At 49.2% G+C, this 27,314-nt stretch overlaps 1 protein-coding gene across 1 annotated transcript in view; it reads right to left on the reverse strand.

Moving 5' to 3' along the window:
* The window catches only part of LCP2 (lymphocyte cytosolic protein 2), a 44,886-nt gene extending 24,459 nt beyond the window's left edge, over positions 1 to 20,427 (reverse strand). The window contains exons 1-6 of the mRNA XM_082650734.1: positions 20,228 to 20,427; positions 16,120 to 16,182; positions 11,288 to 11,334; positions 1,649 to 1,714; positions 1,202 to 1,233; positions 562 to 599 (exon numbers count right to left, since the gene is read on the reverse strand). Of these exons, the coding sequence (XP_082506860.1) occupies positions 562 to 599; positions 1,202 to 1,233; positions 1,649 to 1,714; positions 11,288 to 11,334; positions 16,120 to 16,182; positions 20,228 to 20,305 (324 nt within the window). The 5' untranslated portion in view covers positions 20,306 to 20,427. The remainder of the gene's footprint in view (positions 1 to 561; positions 600 to 1,201; positions 1,234 to 1,648; positions 1,715 to 11,287; positions 11,335 to 16,119; positions 16,183 to 20,227) is intronic.
* Positions 20,428 to 27,314: the final 6,887 nt, after the last annotated feature.

Raw genomic sequence — 27,314 nt, forward strand, 5'->3', positions numbered from 1 at the left:
ATTCATCTGACTCTCAAAGGCGTCATCATGACCCCTCAAATATAAAACCCAGTTGGATCAGCCCATCCCTGAGGTCTTTCCAGGGCTGAGAGTTAATTCTGAGCTCCCTTTCCCTCTGGGTCACCGGTGGGCACGTAAGCCTATGAGAAAGGCTACTTTAAATCTACTTTAGCGTAGACCGTGTGGAGGAGGGGTTTGGGGGAGGGCCCTGCTATGGAGGTGTGCACGGTGGATAACGGCGTGGTCAGCACCCCACAGCCCATGGCCGAGTCCAGCCCGCTGTCTGTTGTTTGTCAAGTGAAGGGCTGGTGGCACAAAACCAAGCCCATTGATTCAGGTGTCGTCTACAGCTGCTCTCGTGCTACAAGGGCAGAGGGGAGTAGATGAGGCCAGAGACCCCGTGGATCGCAAAGCCAGAAAGTTACTAGAAGGCTCTGGCTTTCACAGAGCCCTGGGTGGCTCTATCAGGCCCTTGCTCCTTTCAGCATCATGCTGGTTCCTTATGACAAAGGCGCTCTGGAAACAGCTGTAAGGTGGAAGAACGGCCCACCCCATACTCACAAAGGATGACCAGCCTCCGTTGTCTTCTTCATGGCTTTCTGTGGAAGAGGATAACACCAGCATCGGTACCAAAAGAAGCCGCAAGAAGGAACGTCAGAGCCGCTCCCCACTCCGGGATCCTTCCCCACCACTGCCCCATGCCAGGCCTTCATGCTACATACCTGGGGGTTAACAATTCTGTATCAGCTCTAGAATTTCTACTTGAGGGGCTCATTCTGCCAGACAGAGGCAGTGGTTCTTAACCTTTCACATGCATAAAAGTCACTTGAGAGTGCTTTAAAATATGCAGATACCCTGGGCCCTATCCCTAGAGCTTCTGATTCAGCAGGACTGAGTGGGACCCAGGAATCTGCATTTTAACAGGATGTGCAATTTAACAACTGAATAATTGCCTTAAAGACTCAGAAGCAGGAGGGCTGGCTCTGCTTAGGTGCTCAGTTCAAAGCCTGGCCCGGGTCATTCCATGCACCCCACAGAGTCCCTCACTGTGTCTCTGCAGAGGGTCCCAGCTGAGAAGGGGCCATAGCCAGGTGTCCCGGCATAGTGACATCTCTCCTCCCCTCAATCTGGACCAGCAGACAGAAGAACCAAAGCACCTGTCACCTCCTAAAGCCATTGCTCTCGCCCCTGAGACCTTTACCTGTTTCCTCAGGAAACCGGTGGACTTGGGGTCTGTAAAGACAAACACATTGCATTAATGGCCCTACTGACTTAGGGAGATCTCCCTCTTTCCTCAGTCCAGCCCTGCAAGGGGAGCCCCCGGGGGAGGGTATGTCTCACCACCCAGGACCGCGGTCCCTGTTGCTCTGAAACCAGGGCCAGACTACCCGAAAATTCTGGAAACCACCAAAGCCATGCTGGTGGCACAACTGGGAGCTTGTGACTGTCTGACTCTCTAGGGGAAGTTCCCCTGATGTCCCAGACACAGGGCAGGATGCAGGGCAGAGGGGGGGGGGGACCCCTGGACTGAAGGATCACTGCGGATCAGAAATGGGGGCCAAACCAGTCCCATTTAAAGTTAGACTTGGGTTTGAAAATGCCTTGCATTTCATTAAAGTGACACCAGGACCTCAGCTGCCCCACTCACTTGCGTGTGAAAATGCTCCTTCTCTCTTCATTCTTGTTGATTTCTTGACTCAACTTACTGAGAATCCTGCAAGATAAAGGGACAGGGGAGGTGACAAAACAGTCATCTCCCCGCTGGTCCAAACTTCCTCCCACGGAGCCCTGAAGTTCCCTGATCTGTGTGACCTCAGGAACCTGGGCCAGTATTGGCCAGCCTCTGTTCCTTTGGCCTCCAGCCAGGCCCCTCCCCGTGGGGCCTCTGCTCCTCGCTTCCTGAAGAGCTTGTCACCTCCATCCCCCTACCAGTCCCTGCTCAGGAAGCTCTCTGCTGGGGCCTCGGTCTAGCTCAGAGCCCCTCTGTGGAGACTGGTCAGCTCACGCCTGGCTCCTCTTCCTCTGAAATCCTGCAGCCTTATGATCTGGACATGACCACTGCGTATTTTATTGCGTTAGCATTCCCCGGGGCTGAGGTCCCCTGACTCTGGGTTTGGCATCCCTGTAGTGATATCTAACCTCTAAGAATCTTCAAACCATCTCTGAGACCGGGAGGAATCAGCTGCTTGCTGCATAACTCTTGACAAGAGCTCCCGTGCGCTTCTTGGGTCTGAAATCTCCTTCCATTCTCCGCTCCCTGACTCCTTCTTGGTGACATGCATTCTTTTTTTTTTTTTTTTATAGCTCTTCTTAACTAATTAAGTCAAGGGCAGTGTCAACAGACCAAAATTATGTAATTTCTAAGTCACATTTAGAATGAAAGAGACCCATTTTTACTTTTATACAAGCACACAAATAAATCAATAAATGAAATGCTCTTGTAACGGATTCTGGTGGGGAGGTCTGGGACTGACCTTGTCCACGATAAGGCTCACATGTCATTATTTTATTGCTTGCTCCACTGCCTGACAGCAAGGTTACTGGCAGCTTAATCCTAATTTCTCAAGCTCTGTCAACAACAATTTCTTTTCCTTCAAAACGGGATTGAAGTTCTGTGAAATGATTTAAAGTTATTTTTAAAAAAAGTTCTCTTAAACCCAAGCAAGAACTAAGAAATAACATCTTTCCATCTTTCTTTAGCAATCTTAGAATGGCAAAAGTTTAATATTAACCAAATTACTATAAACATTCAGGAAATATCCAGGGATGTGAGAGAATTGGAATCTCATGAAACTCAGTCAGTTTTTAACTAACTGAAGATTTTGGAAAAAAAAATGTTCATGACATGGATTCTTTTCTTTCTTTGTTTGTTTTTTTTTTGTGGTACGCGGACCTCTCACCGTTGTGGCCTCTCCCATTGCGGAGCACAGGCTCTGGACGCGCAGACTCAGCGGCCACGGCTCACGAGCCCAGCCGCTCCGCGGCATGCGGGATCCTCCCGGACCGGGGCACGAACCCGTGTCCCCTGCATCGGCAGGCGGACCCTCAACCGCTGCGCCACCAGGGAAGCCCTGACATGGATTCTTATAAACACTTGGTGAAGTGTTCCCGATCTAGGCCCAGCCTGCAGAGTGGGAGACTCCCTGAATCACCCACGCCCGGAGGCCACCCTTGGCCAGGACCCTCTTATTCCTTGGATGTTGTAAACTAGCAAATCCCCAAACCCCAGGACAGGAAGGGCCTTTGTGAGTGGGACGGCACCTCTGGCACGCCCTAGCAGTCAGCTCCAGCCTCCCTTCGCACCATTGCTGTGACCAAGAGCCCTCATCAGTAAACAGGCTCATGTCCCCTAGAGATCTGGGGCAGCTGGAGGAGCCTCAGAGGTGATCTAGTCCAACATCATTTTACAGACGGCACCACAGAGACCCAGACGGGGGAAGGGACCAGCCTGCACCGCGGGTTAGTGATGAAGGCCACCCTCTCCCCACCACACGCACCAGCCCCGGAAGCCAGGCTCCCTGGTTTCCAGAGCAGCACACTTTCAACACACCACATCGACTGTCCATGCCCCTGATGCCAGAAGCCCCCTGGGAGTGAACGAGCCTGCAGCCCTTCTGGAAATGGCCCGGGGTCTACACTGCTTCTGCTGAAGTGACCACCTCAAGGTAACAAGCTTGGCCTAAGACAAAATTGCTCAGTTAGCAGAAGTAGTCTTGGCATCTACCACTTCTTGCTTCCCCCATCATCCCCTAGGCCCCCAGTCCCCCCACTTCTCCTTGCTCCCCGGGACCTGCTGCTCGGAACCCTCCAACTCATTAGAGTGACAGGGTAAATGAATTGTTAATAAATCCACTGGGAACTTTAGAGGACAGAGAAGGAGGGAGGGCAGTGTTTAATCCTCCATCATAATGTCCTTGTTGGGATTTCACACTTCACTGGGAGATGCTTGGGGATGGGGCTTCCCAGTGGCCTCCTGATCACACCTCCAGAATGCTTATTCCTGGTTCTTCTGTTTCCTTTAAGCGATGGTTTTGAGAAGCTGGTGGGAGTCCCTCTCCTCCCTCCTCTGACGTGCGGTGTCCCACACCCTGGCCAGGTGCGTCTGTGATGGGCGCAGCACTCATCCCCATTCAGTCACACCTTCATTCAACAGCGCGCACTCAAGGGCTTCTAAGTGCCAGGAGCTCTGCTGGGGCTCAGGGTGCCTCAGTGAACAGAACAGAGATCCCTGCCCTCCAGGAGCTTACTTGCTAGCGAAGAGAGACAGACAATAAACAACGAACATTTAAGGAAGTGAAATTCTAGATGAGAGCTGTGTGTACACGCATGCAGCAGAGGTGCGAGCTGGGTGAGGGGGGAAGGAGTGCATAGGTGGGGTGCGGTTGCAATCGAAAATGAGCAAGCCTCTGGGAGGAGGTGACTTTTCAGCAAGACCTGAACTGAGGGATGCTGGGCAGCACATCCCTGCAGAATGTAGCGGGGGGGGGGGGGGGGCGGGGGGAGGGGGGGGAGGGGGGAGGGGGAGATCCTGAAGGGCTTGCACAGCTGCTTTGATCCTGAAAAGACCTCCTGCTCTCTGCAGCTCCTCTGCTTACTGGTATCTTCAGCAGCCAGGCTGGAAGCTGCTGGGCTCCTAACTGGTGAAGGAAGGAAATGTCAAACCACAGAACACACAGAGGAGCAGCACAGAGCTAAGAGCAAGCAGAGCCAGAGAGGGGCTGGCAGCCCAGCCTGCAGCAAACATGGGCGCCCAGGGCCTCCTGCTTTGGGGGGCCTCGGGGCAACCTTCCCAGCGACCACTGCTGGGGGTGAGTGCAGAGGGTAGCGGTGCTGGTGGACAGAGCAGCAGGTTGTTGCCACCTCTGTGTGCAAACCTTCAAGGTTGTCCCCGACTCCCACCTCCCCAGAGGACCGAGTGACAGTGAGTGGTCAGAGGTGACTCATTCCCCCTCTTCCCCACAAACCCCAGGCCATACTCAGCACCAGGGGGAAAGGCAGAGGGGGCTGGGCAGCTGGTAGACACAGTTCTCTCTGCTTCATCTGTTGTAGCCCCAGAAGTGGAGCGAAATTTTCCACAGGAAGTCAGGCCATGGCAGGAGACAGAATCCTGCCATGACCTGGGTTGCAGCCCTGTTGCATCCCTTAGCTTGCTGTGTGATGGGGGCCGGTCTTTGACTTCTCAGTTGAAGGCCTCTTCTGGTGATGTTAGAAGGTACGGAGGGTGGGACCGTGGGTCCTTGTTGAGTCTGACTGCAGCACCCTGCCCAAGGGCAGTGTGACCTCAGGCAAGGCATTTGCCCGCCCCCCACCCCTTGGCCTGGATTCCTCTTCATCAGCAAAACAAGAGGGTTGGCCCTACTTAGAGAATCCGTGATCGGCCTGACCATAGAGATTACATGTTACAGACACTGAGCCCACTGGTGACATAACCCATCGGAGCCTCCAGGAGAGATGCCTCGGGGTGCGGGTGGGGTGTGGCAGTAACACAAGCACCCTGGTAACATGGGTGATTCCTACCGTCTGCAAAGGTTGTGAAATCACTCCTGTCATTCTGGTATTCTTGGAATTGTTTTTTTTTGTTTGTTTGTTTTTGTTTGTTTTGTTTTGTTTTGCGGTACACGGGCCTCTCATTGTTGTGGCCTCTCTCGTTGCGGAGCAGAGGCTCCGAACGCGCAGGCTCAGCGGCCATGGCTCACGGGCCCAGCCGCTCCGCGGCATGTGGGATCTTCCCGGACCGGGGCACGAACCCGTGTCCCCTGCATCGGCAGGCGGACTCTCAACCACTGCGCCACCAGGGAAGCCCCTGAAATTGTTTTTTAAAAACAAAAAAATGGAGGAAGAGGACAAGGAAAAGGAGATGGAGGAAGAGGAGGGCGAACGAGGTAGGGCAGCAGGAGCAGAATACGGGATCTGAGTCTGTCTTGACGTGGTCCCTGTAGGATTCTCCCAGGAGACCTGGGGCTCCCTTTCAATGGTCCCTATACTTCAGCAGCTGTGGGTAGAGGGTCTTGAAGTGCGTCTTGAAGTCAACTTTGCTGATCACACAGAAGAAGGAAGCTATGAAAGAAAGACAGGCAGGCAGAAAGGAAGTCAGGGAGGAAGGAGGGAGAGAGGAAGGAAACAGAGCAGATAGAAGCTATCAGAGCCCACAGCACACAGTAAGATTCGATATTATTTCGTGAACACTCTATTCTTGTTGCCTGTGTTGTCACATGTACCAGCACACAACTTAAATGTATTTCTTACCAAAACTTGCATAGCCTGAGCTTTAGATGAGCTTCCCCTGTCTCCCACGAGGCTGGGAGCTCGGGGGGGAGGCGGGGAGTTGCTCCCCTGACTCTGTTTCAGGGGCACGCTAGTCTCTCCCACGCCCAGAATTGGGCAGAAGTCTGCATTTGCTCCACGCTGCCCTCTCCGGCTCCTCAAAGCCTCTCTGTCCTCTGACACCACCTCTGTGACCCCTGGCCCACCTCCCAGCCCACATTCTCTGTCCTAAACTTGCGCTCGCTCTGCGTGTCACCCTTCTTTAAAGGAACAAAACTCCTCCTTTAAAAGTCAGCCAAAGTGAGAGAGTGGCATGTAATATATACACTACCAAACGTAAAATAGATAGCTAGTGGGAAGCAGCCGCATAGCACAGGAGATCAGCTCGTTGCTTTGTGACCACCTAGAGGGGTGGGATAGGGAGGGTGGAGGGAGACCCTAGAGGGAGGGGATATGGGGATATATGTATACGTATAGCTGATTCACTTTGTTATAAAGCAGAAGCTAACACACCATTGTAAAGCATTATACTCCAATAAAGATGTTAAAACAAAAAAGTCAGCCTCCTTGAACCAAGAACCAAACCTTCCAAAGTTCTGTCCTGTCACCTGAGAAGCCAGGGAGACGCCAGGACATGGGTCTCAGGACTCAGGCCTCCGTGTAGAACCAGGCACGTGAGGGGGAAACAAGAATTTAAGGGCACAGCAGGGTCTCCCCACTTCTCAGGCATGTCCTCCGCCTGACAGTTTTACAAGTTTTATTTTACTTGTACTTCACAGTCGTCTGGGTAGTAGCCAAGAAGAATTATCCCCACTTTTACCAACAAGGAAAGCAAGGCGCTGGGGAAGTGTTTGTCAAAGGTCCCATGATGGTTTTTACATGGAGCTGAGCCAGAAGTCAAGTGTCCTGGGTTCGCACCGGGGAAGAGGAGGGGCAGTCGGTGGAGAGGACGCACTTTTCATGCGGGGAGGACTGGGCAGCTGGGCGGGGATTAGCCAGTGAATGGGAGCGGGGAGGCGCGTGTGAGAGAGGGACCTTGTCCCTGTCTCCATCCTGCGGGGGGCTGGGCACGTTCTTTCATGGGCACAAGAATGTCATGTTCAGCCCTGGGGCCCTCCTCCATCCTTCCTCCCCCATCATCTGCTGTCTTTCTATCTTAGGTAGGCACTGAGTAGATGAGACAGGAGGCTGTCTCTGAGGTTAGGAGACCGACAGCCTTATCAGAAGACAGACAAATGAACAGGCATGCCTGCATTACCTCTCTGATGGGATCTTAGCTTTTCCCAGCCTAACTTCACTATCAGTAAATGGGTACAGTGTGCATTAATGTTATAAACAGAATCATCCGATGCCTATGTGCTGCCACCACCGCATTGCTGCCCTCTCCTTATTTTTTAAGTTACACTATATTATTTTAAATATAAAACTTATAGCATTAAAACAAAAAAACTCCAAATGGTCATCAACAGATTTTATCACGTGTTCTATCGATTTAACCAGAGCACGCTCAGCTATACCATTGGTGTTAGGCTAGGTCCTCTAAAAGGAGGTTAACATTGTTTTATTTTAAAACCCTCCTCCATTACATTTTCCTTGATGTCTGTGGGAAAAACTATGTCCTGAGAGAGCGACTATATCTTCAGACAGAGAATGCTTCCTGGCCAGAATCTGCCTGCTTACAAAATCTATTTAGTACTGACTTTTTAAGCATCAGGGAAGGAAATTGAGGTAGGCAGAGGAGTGTCATCTTGTTTTGGTCTGCTGTACCTAAACACAATTTCTTTTCTATAACCCTTTAGGGTAATGATCCAGGGCAAACGAACCTGTGTACAAGGGAATGGAACAAATAAGTACTGACTACCTCTACTCATCAAGGATGGCACCAGGCAGCTTATATGTGGGCTGTCTCCTTCATATACACCGTTCCCTGAGAGTTCCTTCTTTCTCATCTATCGATGAGGAAACTGAGGCTCAGTGCGTTGAAGCAGCTTGCCTGAGTCCCACAGCTGGTAGGAAGCAGAGCCCACCTTAGAACCCGGATCTCCCTTGCTCCAAAGCCCATGCCTTTCTATTCTTTCATCCTCCCCAGTTAGCAGGATAAAATAATGAGTAAACATCTGAAATTGTGCTCATTGGGATTTTGCATAAAATGGTTAGAATAGCTAACACATCTTCAGTACATTTGATTATTTCCCCATTATTTCCTCTAACTTTCCCACTGGCCCTTGGAGATATGTTCTATTATTGTCCCCATTTTACAGATGAGGAAGCTGAGGCTCAGGGAACTCAGATAACTTGTCCATAGACTCACAGCTAGTGAATGGAAGAATTTAGTCGCAAGTTGTCTGACCTCAGAGCCTGCATTTTACTCCCTAAGATCTCCTGTCTGCCTGTTCAGATCTTAAATAATATCCTTTAAAAGAATGAGCCCATGCAGTTCATGTAACCCATTCCTTCATTTTATAGACTTGGAAACTGAGGGTGGTCTAGGACTCATCCCGGGCACAGAGCTCACAGAAGTAGAGATGGAATTGGTATTTATTATACATTTATGCCAGGGACGGTCACTATCAGATTCACCTAATCAGGGCAGCCCAGACCTTCCCCAGATGCCTTCCCCATCACTCCCCACGTTCACCCTTCGTGTTCCATGGGCAGGCCCCATAGCTTGTCTGGGGCACACATTCAAGGACATCAGAGTGAGATTTTACTGCGGGCCAAGTTGTTTAAGTTTTCAAATAACTGAAGAAATATCCCACACCTCTACCTCACCCATATGAGGGTTTCGAATCGTTCTTCTGCATTAACTAGCAGTTGCTTCTCATGCCACCTCCTTCTCCTGACTCTCAAACATACAGATGTCAGCTGAGCTCAGGCTTAAGGTTAAAAAGCATCTTCCCAGTTAAAAGTGCCTGCCTCATCGCTTTTCTTCTACTGCTCTGATGAAATCCCCTCCTTCCAGCATCTTCATAGCCACAGCCTAGGAGAAGCTCCCATCTCATAGTGGGATCATAGCCGTCATCTCCTAACTGGGTTCCATGCCTCCAGCTGAGCCCTCCTCTGACTCATCTTTACCTGCCCCCGGAAGAGCCAAGATGCAGGCTTCACCTAGTGTTCTCCGTGGTGAACTCACTTCGCCAACACTCTCAGACTCCTTAGAACGGCTCAAAGCATCCTTCAGGATTGTGACCCGTCACCGTGGCCTCTTTACTTTTTACTTCCCCATGTATACGCCACAGCTGCTCTAACCTACTTGCAGTTCCAGTAAAGGCGCTGGTGCCATGCCTTCGCAATACAGTCCCCATTTCTAGAATGTCCTTTAACCATTTTTCATCTGATCACTCCTAATGCATTTCAAGATCCAAGTTAAGTTCCCTTCTTCCCCAAAGTCTTTCCTAATGCCGTATCTTGATTTTAAAACTCTGTGTGGACCAAACTTAACATGTCTGCAGGCTGACTCTGGCCCACCAGCCACTAATTCTCACTCCTGTATGTTAAGGTCTCTCCTTTACGTGGAACTATGGTCTTTTTCTAGAGCATCACATTTCTGTAGTTATAGAAATGTTCTATATCTGTACTCTCCAATATAGTAGTCTCCACTCTATCTGGCTTTTGAGCCCTTGAAATGTGGCTAGTGCCTCTGAGGAACTGAATTTTTAATTTAATTTAGATTTAAATAGCCATTTGTGTCTAGAAAAAACTCTAAAGAAGAACGAGGGTTCTTCAGCAATAGTTGCCCCTGGAGATAGGCGGCACCAAAGGCAAATCCTTATTCCTTTCTTTTTCTTTTTCTTTTTTTTTTCCCTTTTTTTCCCCTTTCTTTTTCTTCACCCTTCCCGATGAGGGAAACTGGAGAGTCATATGTTCCTTATTTGAGCTCCCTGGCAGTCTACCTACACATGGGACTTTTCAACCTCCTACTTCATTGACCTACTTCCCTTTTATCATTGTGAGCTCTGAGACTTTTAGAGTGAGAGAAAGGACCTCAGAGGATGTCTAGAGTACAGATCTCAAACTGGTGGCCCCCAGACTAAATGTAACCCAGAGATATGTTCACATTGGCATTTACAACATTTGAAGATATTTGAGCAACATTTAAAAATTGAGATACATTGCATAAAACGGATATTTCTTGCTACTTTTGTTAAGTTCGAAGACTGGGCATCACTGGGTCCACGTTGACTGGAGTTGAGTAGCTGCGGCTCCCTTTGGATGGAGACTATGATTCCAATTTGCCACAGTCTCCACCACTCCCTGTTGTTCTCCAACAATGAGGCTTTGTGCTGATTACCCCTCTTATCATCATAATCATGCTATTATTTTTCTTACAGTGGAGAAATAGTTCTCCATATCCATGCTTTATTCAAAGGTAGAAAATGATAGGGCTTTGTACTTTCCAACCTGACTCATTTCACCCATTTCTATTAGCTGTCTGGCTCCTATAAGCATTTGCGTGTAGGGGTCCTACTTGAGGGACAGAAAACCCATGGTACAATAGGCACACTGCAACTTCCCGTTTCAGCGCTCATGTCACACCCAAGAAATGGCCCCCCTTTCCTCAGAATTCTTCTCAGCACGATGCCTGGGACAGCCATTCCAAACAGTCAGTACTGACAGACAAAAGGAAGTTCATTGCCATCCTTCATCGGATCCAACTCTCTTATTTTACTGAGGTCCAGAAAACTAAAGCAATGACAGAGTTGGTGATGACACCACGAGGAAATCTCAGATCTTTGATTCTAGTACTACTTTCAAAGGCCAACCCACCCCACTGGGAAGAGAGGAAATGAAAACGTGGTCCAGAGTCAGGCTTATCTTTGGCAAGAGCAGCCAATACACCAGCTGGGCTAGATCTGTTATTTCTTTTTCTCAAGTCATCTTGTAACTTCTCTTCACTAAACCCTGTCCTTGCCTTCATGCTTCCTCCTCACTTTCTTATTTCAAACCAACAGTGATAGATAACTGACTCAGCTCCCCCTGGACTACTCCCCATTCTACCCAAGGAATGAGGGGGTGTACTTACGGCACCCGGAGCTTAGGGAATTTCTGGATGTCATTCTCTGCCAGGTTCTGAAATGAAGACAGCAGTAGGTTACAACCCACAGGAAAGGGTTCTGGGCCTGGTGAGTAGAGTATGGTATGAAACAATAGGGAACAGTGGGGACTGCAGCAAACTGCAGAGTACACCCCACTCACCCATCCAAAGCGGGCAGCTTCTAGATGGTGCATAAAAGCCTGTGGGCCTAGTGTTGCCAGATCTTTTTCAAAGGGAATCCCGAAACCTGGATCTTATATGAAATGTCCTGAGTTCTAAATATTGACAAATAATTTTAACTGAAGCAAACAGCAAATACTATGAGAGCCAAATCTGTGGGACCGCACAGGACTTGTTTTGTGGGCTGAACTTGGCCATGTCATGACATCTTTCTTAGACTCCAGGGCCCCTCTCAGCAGCCGTATGGAGCAGCTATGAGAAGCCAGCCTGGCGAAGGCATCTGTGCCCTTATAACATCATCACACCCAAACTGCCTCTTTCACCAGGGTTATTAGTAGAATTCTCTAGATGTAAGGATGCAATAAAGAGGCTGTCCAGAGGGAACCAAGAGGGGAAAGGAGAAAGAAATGCGTATTTGTGAAGAACTGACTTTGGGCCTCTCCTTACAGCATCTTGATTAATCCTCACATCAACCCTGTGGTGTAGAAACTACCAGCATCGTTCCCATTTTAGTGAGAAAGCTGTGGCCCGGGGATGTAAGGGGATTCCAGTTTGTAGGTGATGGAGGTGGCACTGGGACCCTGCTCTATGGCATCCAATGTCTATTTTCTTCCTGCAAGCTTCACTTTTATCATGTCCAAGCCCTTTGAGGGTCCCAGTGACCTGTGCTGGGGGCAGGTGGTGAGAGAAGAAGGCACCTGAAAGGGAGGAGGAAGAAAAGAGGGTGGGCACGCTCTCCATAGAACCAATGCCGAGGCAAGGAAGGGGCCTCCTTAACGTTCTAATTGAGGTCAGAATCCCAGTGGTTAGAGTGGGAGCTCTGGAGTCAGACAGGCTGGTTTGGAATCTTGGTTCCTTCACTTAGCAGCTGTCTGACTTGAGACAAACGCTTAGTCTCTCTAAGCCTCAGTTTCCTTATTTGTATAATGGGAAGCGTAATAATATTAATAGCCCCGTTTCAGGGGTTGTGAGGATTGAATGAGATGACGTATGTCCTGTGCTTGGCTCAGTGCCTGACATACCTTTTGTGAGTGATAAACGGAGGTTAGGTGAGTAATTTCTGTCCCGGGGGAAGGAGCAGCTGGGGTCTGGCTGGCTCCTGGATGTTAGTGTCTTTGCTTCTACTTCCGCTCTGGGCTGGGAGCTGCCTGGCAGGTTGTTGGCTGCCTTCTGAGATGAGCTGGGCAAGCTTCCTTTTAAGCACAGGGGCTGGGGCATCTTAGCAATGTGCTTATGGCCTCATCTGCTCCACTTCTTAGGAGCAGTGTCTGACCCTGCGGCAGGGCTGGGGAGGGAGTTTGCCAAGAGTCCTGAGACAATCAGGTTTTTGGTCAAAATTCTTAACTTCTTTTATTTATTTTTGCATCACTGAGCTATGGCATCCCCTCCCTCCAGAGCCACCTCCTCAGCGAGGATACCAAGACTCTTGTTCAGAGTGTGGCATGATGAGTGGAGGGCTTCCTGGGAGTTGCCAGAGGGATGAATGCTGAGAACTGGGCAGTTTCTGTTCTGCTGAGTCAAGGACATAAGCTGAGGGGATTTCAGGAAGCATGTGAAGGAGAAGGTGAGCATGTGAGCATGGCTGGAGACATAGAGGCAGAGGATATTAGGAAAGAGAAAGGCCTTTAGCAAAGTCTGGAAACTCTGGGTTACTTGTACAATGACTTGGAGTTAGACTTGTGGCTTCACAGGAATACACTTATACGCTGAGTGTGTCCTCAAGAGAGACATGGGAGAAAGGAAAGCTGAGAATTGGACCCCACCTGGAGAGGCAATGTGGCCAGGGGCTGCTGCTTGCCTACCCAATATCCACTCTCTTTCTCCCTTACTGATGGGACCCGGATTTTGTTCAGGGCAGTAAATGTGCCTAGTTCAAAATATTTAACACCCTAGACTCCCTTGCACATGGCCAAGGTCACGGGACTCCGTTGCAGCCAGTGAGCTATAACCTGAAGTCTAACTGGATAAAGCTTTCGGGAAAGTCTCCCTGAAAATAAGGGGGAATGCATTCCCCATGCACTTCTGCATTTTTTATTCTTTGCCCTTCCCCCCTTCCTCCTGCCTGGAATGCAGATGTGATGCCTGGAGATGGAGTAGCCATCTTGTAACCATTAGGACAGAAGCCACCAACGGTTTCCATTGGCCGGGTGGGGCCTGAGTTCTTGATGACTTCCTTTAGCAGCTCACCAGCCTCGAGTGCGTAACTCTAGATTTCTTATCACTTGAGAAAGATAGGCCCCTATTTGGTTAAGCCACTGTGGTTCAGTTTCTGTTTCATGCAGCCGCACACCTTTCTAACTGACACAGCTTCCAAGCACATGGCCTCCTCTTCGTCAAGCTTCTGGAAGCGCAGCACCCCTATTCCCTCACCAGACTTCTCAATGGAAAACGAAATGGCAGCAAAACAGATTCAAAGGGCCTGCTAGACCCTACACTGAAGAAAGGAGGAAGGAACAAAGGAAGGAAGGAAGGAAGGAAGGGGGGGAGGGAAGGAGGGAATCAAAGAAAGAAAGAGGAAGGGAGGGATAGAGGGATACAGACTGGGGTCTTCCACTTCTGCTTCGAATAGCAGAATGGTCCTGGATATTATAAAGCTGGAAAGGGTGAGATACAACCTGAAGTCTAACATCTCATATAGATAAGATATTACAGCTCAGATCAGAGCCCAAGTTGTACCCAGAGCACCTGGGGCGGAGAGTGGTCTCAGCAGAAGCTGCTGGATCAGGTCTGGGTTCTGCTGCCCACTCTCCTGGCTCCTCGAGCCCCTCTTTCCACTTCTTCCTGTTTGCACAGTGATTAGAGCATGCAGCATATTCTCTGAGGGCCTGACAGGTCCCAGATATTGGGGCAGAGGAGGCAAAGCTCCTGTCCTAACAGGCCTGAAGCTCACAAGGGGAGCATTGGGGGGACTCCCAGAGCTGGGAGGGACTGTCACCCACTACCACCCAGTCCAATGTGCTCTGTTAACAGAGGAGGGAGCAAGGAGAAGCTCAAGAGGGCAAGTGCTTATTCAAGGTGACCCAGGGCATCAGGACCACAACTGGGACCATCCTCAAGAAAGATGTCTTACTCTCTTTCGACTCAGCCCTGAGAAGTCTCTGTTCTCAGTGCTAAAGGCATCAGAAGGAAATACTCAGATTGAGCAGTAATTTGCAAAAAGAAGACAATAAAACTACCAGAACTCTATTGGCCCAAAGCTCAGTATAAAGAAATAGCATTGTTAAAAACTTATGCATGGTTAGATTAAATTAAATGTGTGCTTTAGTCCAATTACTAGGTGCGTGACTTAGAATAAGTCACATCACACCTCTGTACATGTTTCTTCAATTGCACCTGAGGTGGTTGGAGCCTTCCTGAAGATAACTTCCTGCTATAAAACAAGCTTCTGGAAGGCAGAAAACACATCTTAATCATCTCTATATTCCCAGCACACGGCATGGTCTGGTATGTAAAAGGAGTTCAGGAACATGCTTGTCCAGTGAATGACTGAATGGTTTAGGTGGGACAGTGAATAAACATGTCTTACGTGGCACATGAAAACGAAACTCAGACCAAAAGGGGCACAGGTTTGGTCTTGGCATGAGACTTAAGAACTGACCAGAAAGGAACATATGACTATGGGTGGTAGTGAGCTCACTATCACTGAAGGAATTCAAGAAGCTCTTGGTGGCAGAGATGCAATACAGGAAATGGATGGGTGTGCTGGGTGGAAAACTAGAACATGCACCCTCTCTGGCCCCTTCCAACCCTGAAGTCTCATGGTTCAGTTCCCTCACTGCTGCTGACTAGGTCTCACAAGGAAACACAGCTTAACTTGCCCCCCGACTCCAAATCCAATTTGGGAACATCTACCCCATGAGACCTTTGAAGTCTTTTTCCTACTTCTTTTTTAAATGATGAAGGAACATGACCAGAAGGGATAGATTGGTGCAGCCAGGGTCTCTCTTACCCATTGGCAAAGGTGTCATTTTAGGGGAAATGCTCAGACCACCGCCCCAGCCACTACCCAGTGCCTCTAACTCCACCAATTAGAGCTGCATCCCTTTCTATGTAATGGCTTAGTCCTCAATAACAGCTGCATCTTAGTCTTACGCTTGAAGCTTTTTGCAATATAATGGAGTGGAGAAAGCCATACCCCGTGTGTGTTTAATTGACACAAAACCAACTATGTGAATTTAGTAGAGAAAGACGGACATATTGAAATAAGGAGGGTGATTCTATCCTTTATTCTAGTCAGTGAGTATGTACCCCAGAGTGAGAAATAGAGAAAGAGAATCTTCTATTCTCCCATACGATCATTTTCCCCCTTGGCCTTCTCAAAGTATGAGTGGTATTTGAATAGATTTTCAAGAGGCGTGTGTGTGTTAACTATAATTGGATTCCTCGGTATACCTTGACTTTAGAATGTACCTTGGTATGGGTGAAAAATCTGGGAGGTATCCTAAATAGGAAGGATCCTGAGAGGTGATGAGAGAGACGTTCATACAAAACTGAAGAAGGCCACGGGCTGTGTGGCGATCCTGAAGACAGGCATTGCCCCTGGGCATCCCCAGGGACAGGGTAGCCCAGTTGGCCCTGCAGCCATTGATTAAAGTACAGGACAGCTTTGCTCTCAATGGGTCAGACTAGCCAGCGCTCACCAAAAACCGCAGCCCGTCGATGTGATATTTCTTCACAGCCTTTTCACAGTCCCTGTAGTTCAGCTGAAAAAGAGGAGGGGAGGTGCTGTCAGTGCGGGCAGTTCGTGCCATTGGTTCCCATCCCTTGCCTGCCCTAGAAGCTTAGCAATTTGTGGTACTTGTGGCTAGCCAGGTCCCCCACTCCCCTCCCCTGTCTAACAGAGGGGCCCCATCCCTACCTCAGCCCTGCTTTCACTAACTAACCCCTTGGGACTCCCTGAAATGGAGAAATTGCCTGTCTAAGGCCTTGGGGCCAACCCCTAAGGGTTGGGGTACAGAAAGAGCGCCTTCAGAGCTTCAAAGGGATGGCCATACGCTCCTCTAGCAAGCAGAAAAGAGCTGAAAGAAGAAAATAAATAGCATCTCTCATCTCGCTACCCAAAGACAACCTCGGTGAAAACGGCGATGTCTTTCCTTCAGTGGTTTTTCCTAAGCATCTTTCTAAACATAATCGAGGTTATCATTCGTATTCAATCTGGTTATCTTGACTTTTCCTCCTGAAACATATAGGCACTGCTTCATGTTATTACAAACTGATTTTGAACATTATTTGAGTTTGCTCCCTATTGCTGAACATTTAAGTTGTTTCCCAAACTGCTGTTCCAATAATGATAATAGAAACTTCTAGCAATTACTGAACACTTGCTATATGGCAGGCACTGTTCTAAGTATTTAAACCAATTTTAAGTCATTTAAGCCTTATGTTTTTCAAATGGAGAGTCAAAGGCACAAAGAGTCAAGTAACTCGTATAAGGTTCCATGGGTAGGCAGGTGATAGAGGTGACAACCGGGCTGCAGAGCCAGGAATGTTCTCCTTTTAGTTAATAACAGTAAAACTTACATACAGTAAGTGAACAGATTTAAGTGCAGCTTAACATACCAGATCAAAAAACATCAGGGATATTCTTTAACATACAGCTTTTTCTTCTATGTTATGTAGTTGAAGTTAGATTCTCAAAATAGAATTATAGAATCAAAAGGAATGATCATTTTTAGGGCCTGGTTGCTTTCCTAGAGTCACATCAGTGGACAATTGAAGCAGGTGTCTGTTTCACCTCACCCTCAACAACATAAGCATTTCTACTTGAAATATCTCTAAATTTGATGTTTCTAGATAGAGTATTTAAGGTAAAATATTTGTCCTTGAGAATTCTAGCTTCTCCTCTCAAGTATGGGTCTCACAGTCTGTGGCGGCCTTCTTTTGGGGCAAACTTCAAATCATGACCTTTTCTTATGGCCAACAAAACTAAAGAGTGAGAGCAATTGTTGTAACCTCATGGCCTGACAGGGTAGGATGAATATTAGAAAGCTCGGAAAAGGCGATTTAGCAGTCATATAGAAAGCAAGCAGTCTCTGCAGGGCCCCAAACACCCCTTTTATGCATAAGCTGTGCGGTGACATGGTTCTTGGAATTTTCGACTGCCTTTAATTCATCATTTTAACTATCCGTATCATCAGCTGAATCTCTGATTTTGCAGAGTGCTGACTTGGACTCTAGATAGACAGACTGTCCTGCAGACTGGGGCCTGCCTGGGAGTTTGATTCTGAGCCAGTAATGTCTAGGCCGGAGGGTGAGACTCTGTTCTTTTAGCATACGCTTAGACGATTCTTAGGAGTGCCCAGCTTTGGTTGGTGCTGGTCTAGAGCAGGTACCTGGTGTTGCAGATGGGACCACTGAGGCCCAGAGAGGGGAAGGGACTGGCCTAAGGTCACACAGTGAGTTGGGGACACAGCTAGGATTAGAATTTATGGCTCTGAGCCAGAGTCTTCTCCACTGCATGGCCCAGGGATGCCTTCCTGCCAAGTCAAAAGGAATTGGAGGAGTTAAAGAAATAGAAAACATGACCTCAGTCCTCAGGGTCTTACGTTCCAGACAGAGGATGAGCTGCACGTATTTGAGACAGTAAGACACAAAGGCCCACTGCTCTGCATGGAGTCCCCAGCTAGGGTCCAGCGAATAGAGCAGGAGAAAGAGAAGACTGAACATGAATTGGCCCCCTGTCTCTGCTGGAGGCCTCACACACGTATTTCCTTTATTTCTCCCAACAATCCCATGAGGTTAGTCACTGTTACTATCTCTGGTTTACTGACGAGGAAGCCGAGGCAGAGGTGAAGTAAAAAAAAGGAGGGTCACCAAGCTAGCAGGTGGCAGAGCCAGGATTCAAACTGAGGTGTGTCTGACTCCAGAGCTGGCCGGGGAAGTGTCTCCAAGGAGGACCTGGCCCCAGTGCTTCATTAGAAATTACACCTGCTAACAGGACTTTTGCTGGCCAAGATCCGTCCCCAAATGACTCCGCGGTCAGTCCTCTGCGTTTTCCCTCTGGGGGAATTGAGATGTTCACGTTTGACGGATGTCTACCTGGGTCTGTGGGTTCCTGGATCACAGGTGCCCCTCAGTCTCCTCGTTCCTGCCTTCAGTCCCTTCATGCTGGGAGGGGAAAGCTGTCCAGATTCTGTGGACTTGACCTGGAGTCTGGACTCTCCAAGAAGAACATTCTCCCTTCCTCCAACTCAGGCAGTTTTCCCGAATCATCCCCGACCTATAGTCCAGCTCTCTCTACTAAGGGGAACTTTACCTTTGGATTCTGCAGCTGCTGTACTATCTGTGTAATTCTCCTTCTCACATTGGAGATGGGGCCTATCTGTGCCTCTCAGCCCATCCTCAGGTATGCCTTGTTAATTCTCAATTCTTTTCTCCTTTCTTTATTGAGGTAATATGCCGCTTTATAGCATCTTAGCAAATTTCACTTGTGGCCCTAATTTATTTGGTCTACATTTAAGAAAAGTATTTAGAAAACTCTTTCAAAAGTCAGTTACCTCAGTGATCTTTGCACCCACCGTGCTGAAAGCTAAGTTTATTATGACCTTTTCATAAGGGAAAAATAACAGAAAGGAGATGCACAAAAAGCAGAAAGTAACAAGATCTGTGGGCTGTGCCTCTATCGTGCCACACCCAATTCAACATTTTCACATTTTTCTTAGGGAAGAACAGTTGTGACAGGAAATACCTTGGTACCATATGGACCCCAAATTAGACGATGTGTCCCTGGGAGCCTACTCCATCCCAGGAAAAACAAGAAGTTGACTTAGACAACCTCTAAGGTCTTGACCTAAAATCTTATGCTTGTGATAATCTGGAGTAACAAGTGAATCTGATGCCAGCCTCCAGAGGTGGGAGTGTCAGAAGCTCAATTGTCCCTCACGAGACATCGTATCCCTCGGACAGGGATAGAGGGTCCCTGAGTCATGTGACTTGGGATCTGCCCAAGCAGACATGTGACCTGTGGTCCCACCAGCAGATGACCAAACACAGGGATCCTTGAGCACCTCCAAGGCTGGGAGCCAGGACAGCAACACTCAGCTCTGCCACAGCTTGGCCCCTGACCCTTCCTGGCCAACCTTCTCCTCTTCAGGGGCCTCAGTTTCCCCAGCTATAGTCTGAGGCTCATGTCAGTTTCCTAGCCTGCCTCATAAGACCCTCATAAAGCTCCAGTGACACTCTGTCCAGGTAAAGGCTTCAACAGCCCTCTTTCAAGGTCATGAGCAATGACTTGCCCTGACGCCATCTCCAGCATCATTCATCACAGCCTCCAACCTTTCCTTTCTTCTCTCCTACCCCAGGACTCCATATCTCCCCTTTCTAACAAGTAGCCTTGATCTCACCAGTTGTTACAGCAGTTCTGAGTCTCAGAGCAAGGACTTTGAAACCAGACAGGTGTGACTAGAATCCCACCTCTGTCACATGCAGTCCCTGGAGCTTTGGGCCAGTTAGCCTCCTTGAGCTTATGTTGCAGCTGAGCTGGGAGGACAGCAGTCTTGGAGAGGGTTAGATGGGACTGTGCCTGAAGAGCACAAACTCGAGCCCTGGCACACAGTAGATATTTGTCCCTCTGAGGGCCTCCCATCTCCCCAAAATGCATTGCCGGGGTACTCAGTGGTGCTCACTCAACTGGCGAGGTTGCATGGAGTTGGAAGTTCCACTGCTATCTTTCACGCCTCTCATGTTCTGCCCACACTCCATCTTCAAGCCTCTGCCCAGCCCTACCACCCCCAAAACATCAAGGCTCACCTTCTTGAAATAGTCTGCAAGGGTGTCAGGGTCCCAGGCCAGGACCTCAGAGCGAAAGGGCACGTTCCTGAGTGCCATGGTTGCTCTCCTGGGACGAAGCTCACAAACTGAGCATGGGTGTTGCACCCATGGACAGAGAACCCCAAATCCAGAGTGTGGAGGCGTCTTTGGCTCTTCCAACTCCCAGGTACCCTCTGGAAAAGCTCTGCTGGAGCCGATGTCCTTTCTGCTATAGCCAGATCCCAGAAAGCAACGGCTTCCTCTGAGAACATATATGGTCTCTTCTCAGAAAACGACTCAGCAAGTTTCCTTTACCACTTCCTCTACTGGGCTCTAAATAAGTAAACAAGGAAGCCCAGCTCTGGGGGCCTGAGAGGCAGAGAGAGCTACAGGCTGGTAATTCCCCACTGGCCCCATCTACCCCAGCCCAGTGGGAGGGGCGATGAAGAGAACTTAGACTCCAGTGGGAGTCCAAGTATGTTTCCATTAAAATCCCTGGCAACCATATGTCTAAACCACATTCCTTCTTGGCTGGGTCTTTGCAGATGAAAATCTAATTTGACGGTTGACCTAAAATATAGACAATCTCCCACATCAGTGAAGGGGAAGGAGCGTGACCTTTTAATGCTTTCCAACCACCCCTCAGTTTCTCTCAAATGGATAAACTTGAGCTTCTTTCGCTGCTTGCTTATAGTTATTACAAACTCTGTGAGCCAGTGAGCTGGGCACCCAGGACTGAGAAAGGGGATCCACTGGGCAGGGCCGGGCTTAATTTCTGCTATGACTCTTTCCATGCTGGGCAACCTCAGGCAAGGGCTGAAACTCTAGGAAACTCAGTTTCATATCTGAAATACAGGAACAGAAAGATTGCTTCATATGTACATAAAACTTAGATGCATTTAACTAGACAAACTTAAGGGGAAAAAGTTAAAAGAAAAAAATACCGATTGCTATCGATGCTGCGATATATTCTAGTCACTATCGTTCCCACCGTATATGCTACTTACTATTTATGCCTCCACATATTCTATCTAAAGAGCATATCCCTGGAGACAGGAGATGGGAATCTGGGTTCTCTCAGTTGGTTTCTTAGACCCTGTGCGCTTCCTATATCTGAGCATCTCCTTGACTGGGGGTGAGTCCAGTGTCAAAAGCAAACCTATTTGTACAACTTCACAGCCTCCAAACACAAGTTCACCACTCATTTAGTGCTGCAGGCACAGGCACACACAGATGACCGTCTGTCCCGACGCTTAAAGAAAGAACAGAACTCTGTTGCACTTACCGAGTGATGTTAGGTTGGCCCCTGAGGTGATGCCTTCCTGAAGCTTCTTCAAGGATAGCTTTGGCCGTGCAGTTTCCATCTTACGCACAGTCTAAGGACCCTCACTGTAATGTACCAGCCTCGCAAGGTCGTTGTGCAAATGAGATCTGCACGTTGTCCCAGGCCAAGCGCCTTTATGGAAGTGGTTCATGAACCTGAGCTGATGTCATCCTCACCTCAGAGGGTGCCAGGGGCATCGGCTGAGGCAGCCTAGGCCGAGCACTCCTCACAGGGCTGGTACCTAAGAGCTCTCAGCAACGGACTGTGCTCTAGAAAGCACGGCCTGCTGTTCAAAACTCCGCCGCTGGTGGGAGAGGTCACTTCACTTTTCAAATTCCCAGAAGAGAAGCAAATGATAAAAAACCATTTGAAAAGACAGGAAGAGAGAGGATTCACCTCCAAGTAGGGCAATCAAAGAAAATATCATGGAATTAGCTGGGATTTAAGCAGGACCTTGGAAGATGTAGCCAAGGGAGGGCATTCTGAACCTGTGTGTGATATATGGGGTGTGTGTGTGTGTGTGTGTGTTGGGTTCTACTTCATGAGCAAAACACCACACCACACCTGTGGAAAGGAACATTCAAGATCATCCTTAGAAGGAGAAGCAATTTCTTTCAATGATGTTCACCCACACTCACAAGAATGCAAATCTAGGGGCTTCCCTGGTGGCGCAGTGGTTGAGAATCTGCCTGCTAATGCAGGGGACACGGGTTCGAGCCCTGGTCTGGCAGGATCCCACATGCCGCGGAGCAACTAGGCCCGTGAGCCACAACTACTGAGCCTGCGCGTCTGGAGCCTGTGCTCCGCGACAAGAGAGGCCACGATAGTGAGAGGCCCGCGCACCGCGATGAAGGGTGGTCCCTGCTCACCACAACTAGAGAAAGCCCTCGCACAGAAACGAAGACCCAACACAGCAAAAATAATAAATTAACACAGCAAAAATAATAAATTAATTAATAAAACTCACTCTAAATTTCATACACAATAAACACTGCTATAAAAAAAAAGAATGCAAATCTATAGAAAAGCAGAAGTTGGAATGAAGGTATAGCTAAACATGAGGCTCTTTTGGAAGAATCATCCAATAAATGTGGCCACGATGGACAATCTGTAGAGCCCATTTGGAAGACAGACACAGCAGTTAAGAAACCTGGATGACAGTGATGATGGCTCTAAGAATCACCACGAATCAATGTGTGGAATCCTTCACGTGTGCCAAGGAGTGGGCTAAGGACTCTCCACTAATTGACATCTCATTGTTGGCACTATTATCTCTCCTACTTTTCAGAAGAGAAAACTGAGGCTCAGAGAGGTGAAGCTCCTTGCCCCCCTTGCACCCAGCAATTAGGTCGTGCGGCCAGGTCTTGTCTGGAACTCTGAGTCTAGAGCCCCTGTCCTTCACCTCTCTGCCACCTTGGGGCTCTGAGATGTTATGTAAATTGCACAAGGCGGAGCAGGGGTTCAAAACCAGCTCTGTCTCCAGCCTGTGTAATTTCCTCTCTATCAGTCTGTCTTCCACAAAGAGCAGGTGAGTCTGGCAACTAGGAGCAGTTAAGAAGAGGATGCAGCACTTTCCGCAGGGCAAGACTTTGATGCGTGCACCCTCCCCACAGGGTCGTGGGCCCCTTCCCCAGAAAGGGCAGCTGAGCCGGGAGACCAGGTGGCACAAGGGGAAGGGGCTCGCTTCAGCTTGGAACCTTTACGTTTCCCCAGTCCTCGGTAATTTCCCAACACTCACGAGTTTCACGTCTCCAGTCTCCAGCTAGAGGGTTCCAGAAATTCCAGGGGCAGGGCTAATTGACCACCAAGAGAGGCTCAGGACACCAGAGTGACCCTCGACAGGCTGGCTCACTTGGTCCAGCCTCAGTCTCCACACCTGTAAAATGGGCGGTCATGAGAGCAGCCTCGGGGAACGGCCCACAGCAGAGGGTATGCCATGGCGAGGAAGGCTGGGGCCAACTCACAACGATCCTCCAGAGAGCATCGGTCTTGGCTTCAAGCACGAAGCAGAGCAGAGAGTGGGGAGCAGGTAAGGCACAGTGACGTAGAGCCATAGCCTCGGGGGCAGATACCCTCTCCCATCTCTGTCTCCCCCAGGCAGGTGGGGAAACCAAGAACTCATGAAGAAGCAAATTAAAAGGTTTAGTGGAGGTCTTCTCAGGCTTTGTAATCTCTGTCTGCAGGTTAGGAAGGGGGCAGTCTGTGCACAGTAAGAACAATGTCGTATCAGTACGCGGGGACAGGGGTTCATGGCGTAGAGAATCTTAAATGTGATCCCACAGAGCCTGTGGATAAGAGAGCAAATCTTGCAGGGAGTAACATGTCAGATTTTTAGATCTTAGAGACAAAGAATGGCTATGGGAACAGCACACTGCACCCCAGAGCTGGGGGGAGGATCCCCCAATATCCCCCCTGCCACACCCTATACCGTCCAGCCTTGAAGCTCTCTCTTTTCCCTGCTAACCCGCAGAAGAATTAGATGAGGAGATAACTGCTCTTCTTCACAGCTAATCGTAGAGGTGAGAAAAATATGCAATTTATTAGAAGAGTCTTGTGGGTTGCAGCCTCTGGGGGAATGGGAAGGAGTTGTCACTTAGAGACCAGGAGAGAATGGCAAGTAGGTACTTTGGAGGAGAGAATGTGTTGACCTTCTTAGGAGAGGTACCTACAAAGCTAGAAGGTGGAAGGGAGGATGTGCTTATTTGGATGTGATTTGGACAGAGGGTGTTGTCTGGGGGAGAGAGACAAAGGTGGTGGCATGTGGCTCAGAGAAGGTGGCATCTAGGGACACCGCGAACCATGGAGAGAATGTCCTCATGTGGGTTCACTCCAGTCTCACCTCCACCAAATTTATATCACCTGAGGCCGAGATGAATCTCTACTGGAACTTCCCGTAGGGCCTCTGTGGGTTTGTCTATAGTGGGGACCAGAGCTGCAGCTGTCACCTTCGCAGGAAGGGAACTATTTTCCCCTCCACTCTCAGAGGCTGGCAGTAGAAGCACCATCTGTGTGGAATCCTTCTGGGTGACCAAGGGCTCCACCCACACAGGAGGGTCCAGCCAGGAGAGCCAGGAAGGGGCCCTGACCATTGCGCTGAGCGGGGACAGCTCCATGCACCTGGCAGCCATACACTAAGACAGAATTTGGGGACCCTGCCTGGGAGTGCGTGTGTCAGGAAGGACTGGTCTGCCACACAGCCGTCCCAGATGTGCAGGGGTCGTCCTCACCATCACTCCTGGAGGCTGGGGGAGGGGGGGAGGGACAGGGGGAGGGGCTCAGGCAAGCCCCGGGCAACCCTTCTCCAGACCTCACTGCACTCTGTGTCCTGAGAGCCACTCCAGTCTGGACACGGTCCCCAACCCCACACACACGCAGCCTGGGATATGCAGGAGGAAAGCATGAACCAGCTGCTGCATGTGAGACAACGAAGAGCAATATTTTCCACTTCCTCAGACCTGACAACTTCATTCGTTTCAAAAATATATATATAATTTTTTCATCCTCTCTCTGTGTCTCTCTTTCTCTGCCGTTTGGGCTGAGGTGCGTCAGAAGTTCGAAGGTGGGTGGGAGGAACTGCTTATTTGGACTTCCTGTCAAGCCTCTCTTCCTTGTCTGCCCTATTTTTCACTCGGGCAGCCTATCCCCAGATAGCTCTGCTGCGAAGAGACACTCCCCAGGTGCCCGCAAGGGTGAGTGGGTTGTGGGCAGGGGACCAGAGGGGGGAAGACAAGCTTCTCTGCTTGATAGAGGAGAAAAAACCTTGCCCCCTCCCCTCCCCCTCCCCTCCCCCCTCCCCCTTCCCCTTCCCCTCCCCCCTCCCCCTCTTCCTTGGGCAAGCTGGAGAAAGGCAGTGGAGGAGTGGGCAGAGTGGGTGCCAGAAAGGCAAAAGCAATTTTACCCTTAGCCCAGCAAAGGTGACCGTGGCCTACTCTGGCTGCACTCTCCCAGGGAGAGCTGTGGGCCCAGGAAGCCCATACCTGCCCCTAAGAGGAAGAGAAAATTTGCGACCAGCAAGGCCAGCAGCCCAGCATGGCTCAAATCCATTATAGCTCTCAGTGCATTTCACCCTCACAAGACACGTATGAGTAAGTAGATGGCAATTTTATAGAAGCTGAGAGACCAGAATTCACTTGCCCAAGTTCCCATGGCGAGTCAGTATGGAGCAGGAATGCCAACTCAGGGCCAGGTGGGTTTCCATCTGTTCTGCTTTCACCACTTTTCCCTCAGTCTTGGCAAGTCACTTAGCTGTTGACTTTGAGTCTGGACATTCCTGCCTCAACTGTGGCCCTGGTGCTTGTGGCTGCCACACTACTTCTGGAGCCCCTGATGTTGGCTGCATTACCTGTCTTAACAATATCAGTGCCCTGACCACCAGTTTATATATGACCTTCCAGATTTTTGACGCAGACAGAGTGCATCTTCCAATACTCTGTCCTGGGAGAGTCACCTTGTTTGGCCTCTTCAGTCCTTGACACCTTCCTGGGGGTGAGTGTCAGAGCTTTCCTGTGAGCATGTTCCTGGAACAGAGGATGGATCCCTTAGAAAGAGGGGGTTAGGGGTTTGGGGAAAAGAGGATGCATCTAGAAAACTGGTAGTGTGTCTACCTAGCCCTTCTGTGAGACCTCAAGTGTTTGGAGAAAAGAAATGCTAGAATCTTATATGTATAATATCTTTGTGAAAGGGAGATAGGGGCATATACACCCATTTTACAGATTGCAGAGAAAGAACAAATGTTTGTCCAAGGCCTCACAGATAACTGGAGGGATTTGAAACCAAACCTGTCTGATGCTAAGACTGTTTCCACTGAGAGATGTCGTTTCCATAGATGGAAACTTTACTAGGTGAATAACCAATGTTTACCTAGAACAGTTTGCACCAACCATATTTATTAGGCGATGAAAGAAAGGGTATTTTGTCTTTGAGTTCTTCTAAAATAACGATTCTTGGTTTGCCTACATTTTTCTCTAATTAAAAAAAAAACAGGCTTAGCAATGTGAATGCTAAGAATGTGAATGTGTGGTGCAGGCTCATCGAATCCCCTGACTGTACCCTGCAGGTAAGGAGACATTTACTTGGGGTGACAGGCTTGGCTGTCTCAGGCTGTGTGGGGATGGGAGAGGGGGGTGGCCAAGGAGAAGAGTAAAGTAAGGGAGGGAAATGACCGGCCCTCATTCATTTCATCCTGGGACCCTGAAGAAGTCTGCATCGCTCTGCTGTGGAGACCCCTGGAGTTGTCTGGCATCTTCGTGTTCAAGTCTTGTTCTTAAACCATCCTTTTGAATAATGTAAGTTCCCCTGTACTCTGTTGCTCAGGTAGCACAAGGTTGGGCTCTGTTGCTTGTACTCTGTCTTAGTTCAGGCTGCTAAAACAAAACACTGCAGACTGAGTGGCTTAAAGCAACAGAAATTTTCTCTCACACTTCTGGAGGCTGGAAGTCCAAGATCAAGGCGTCAGCATGGTTGTGTTCTGGTGAACAGAACCTTCCCGGCTCATAGCCAGCACCTTCTCACTGTGTCCTCATGTGGAAGAAGGGGCGAGGGAGCTTTCTGAGGTCTCCTTTATCAGGGCACTAATCCCATTCACAAGGGCTCCATCCCATGATCTAAGCCTCTCCTAAAGGCCCCACCTCCTAATACCATAACACTGGGGGTTAGGAATTGAATACATCAACTTTGGGGGGACACAAACATTCAGACCATGGTACAACAAAAAAATCCATTAACTCTCTCTCTCTCTAAAGGCAGAATCTATAGGAATTGAGA

Source organism: Grampus griseus, assembly GCF_964374135.1.
Source record: "Grampus griseus genome assembly, chromosome: 3".
In the NCBI taxonomy this organism is placed as follows: Eukaryota; Metazoa; Chordata; class Mammalia; order Artiodactyla; family Delphinidae; genus Grampus; species Grampus griseus.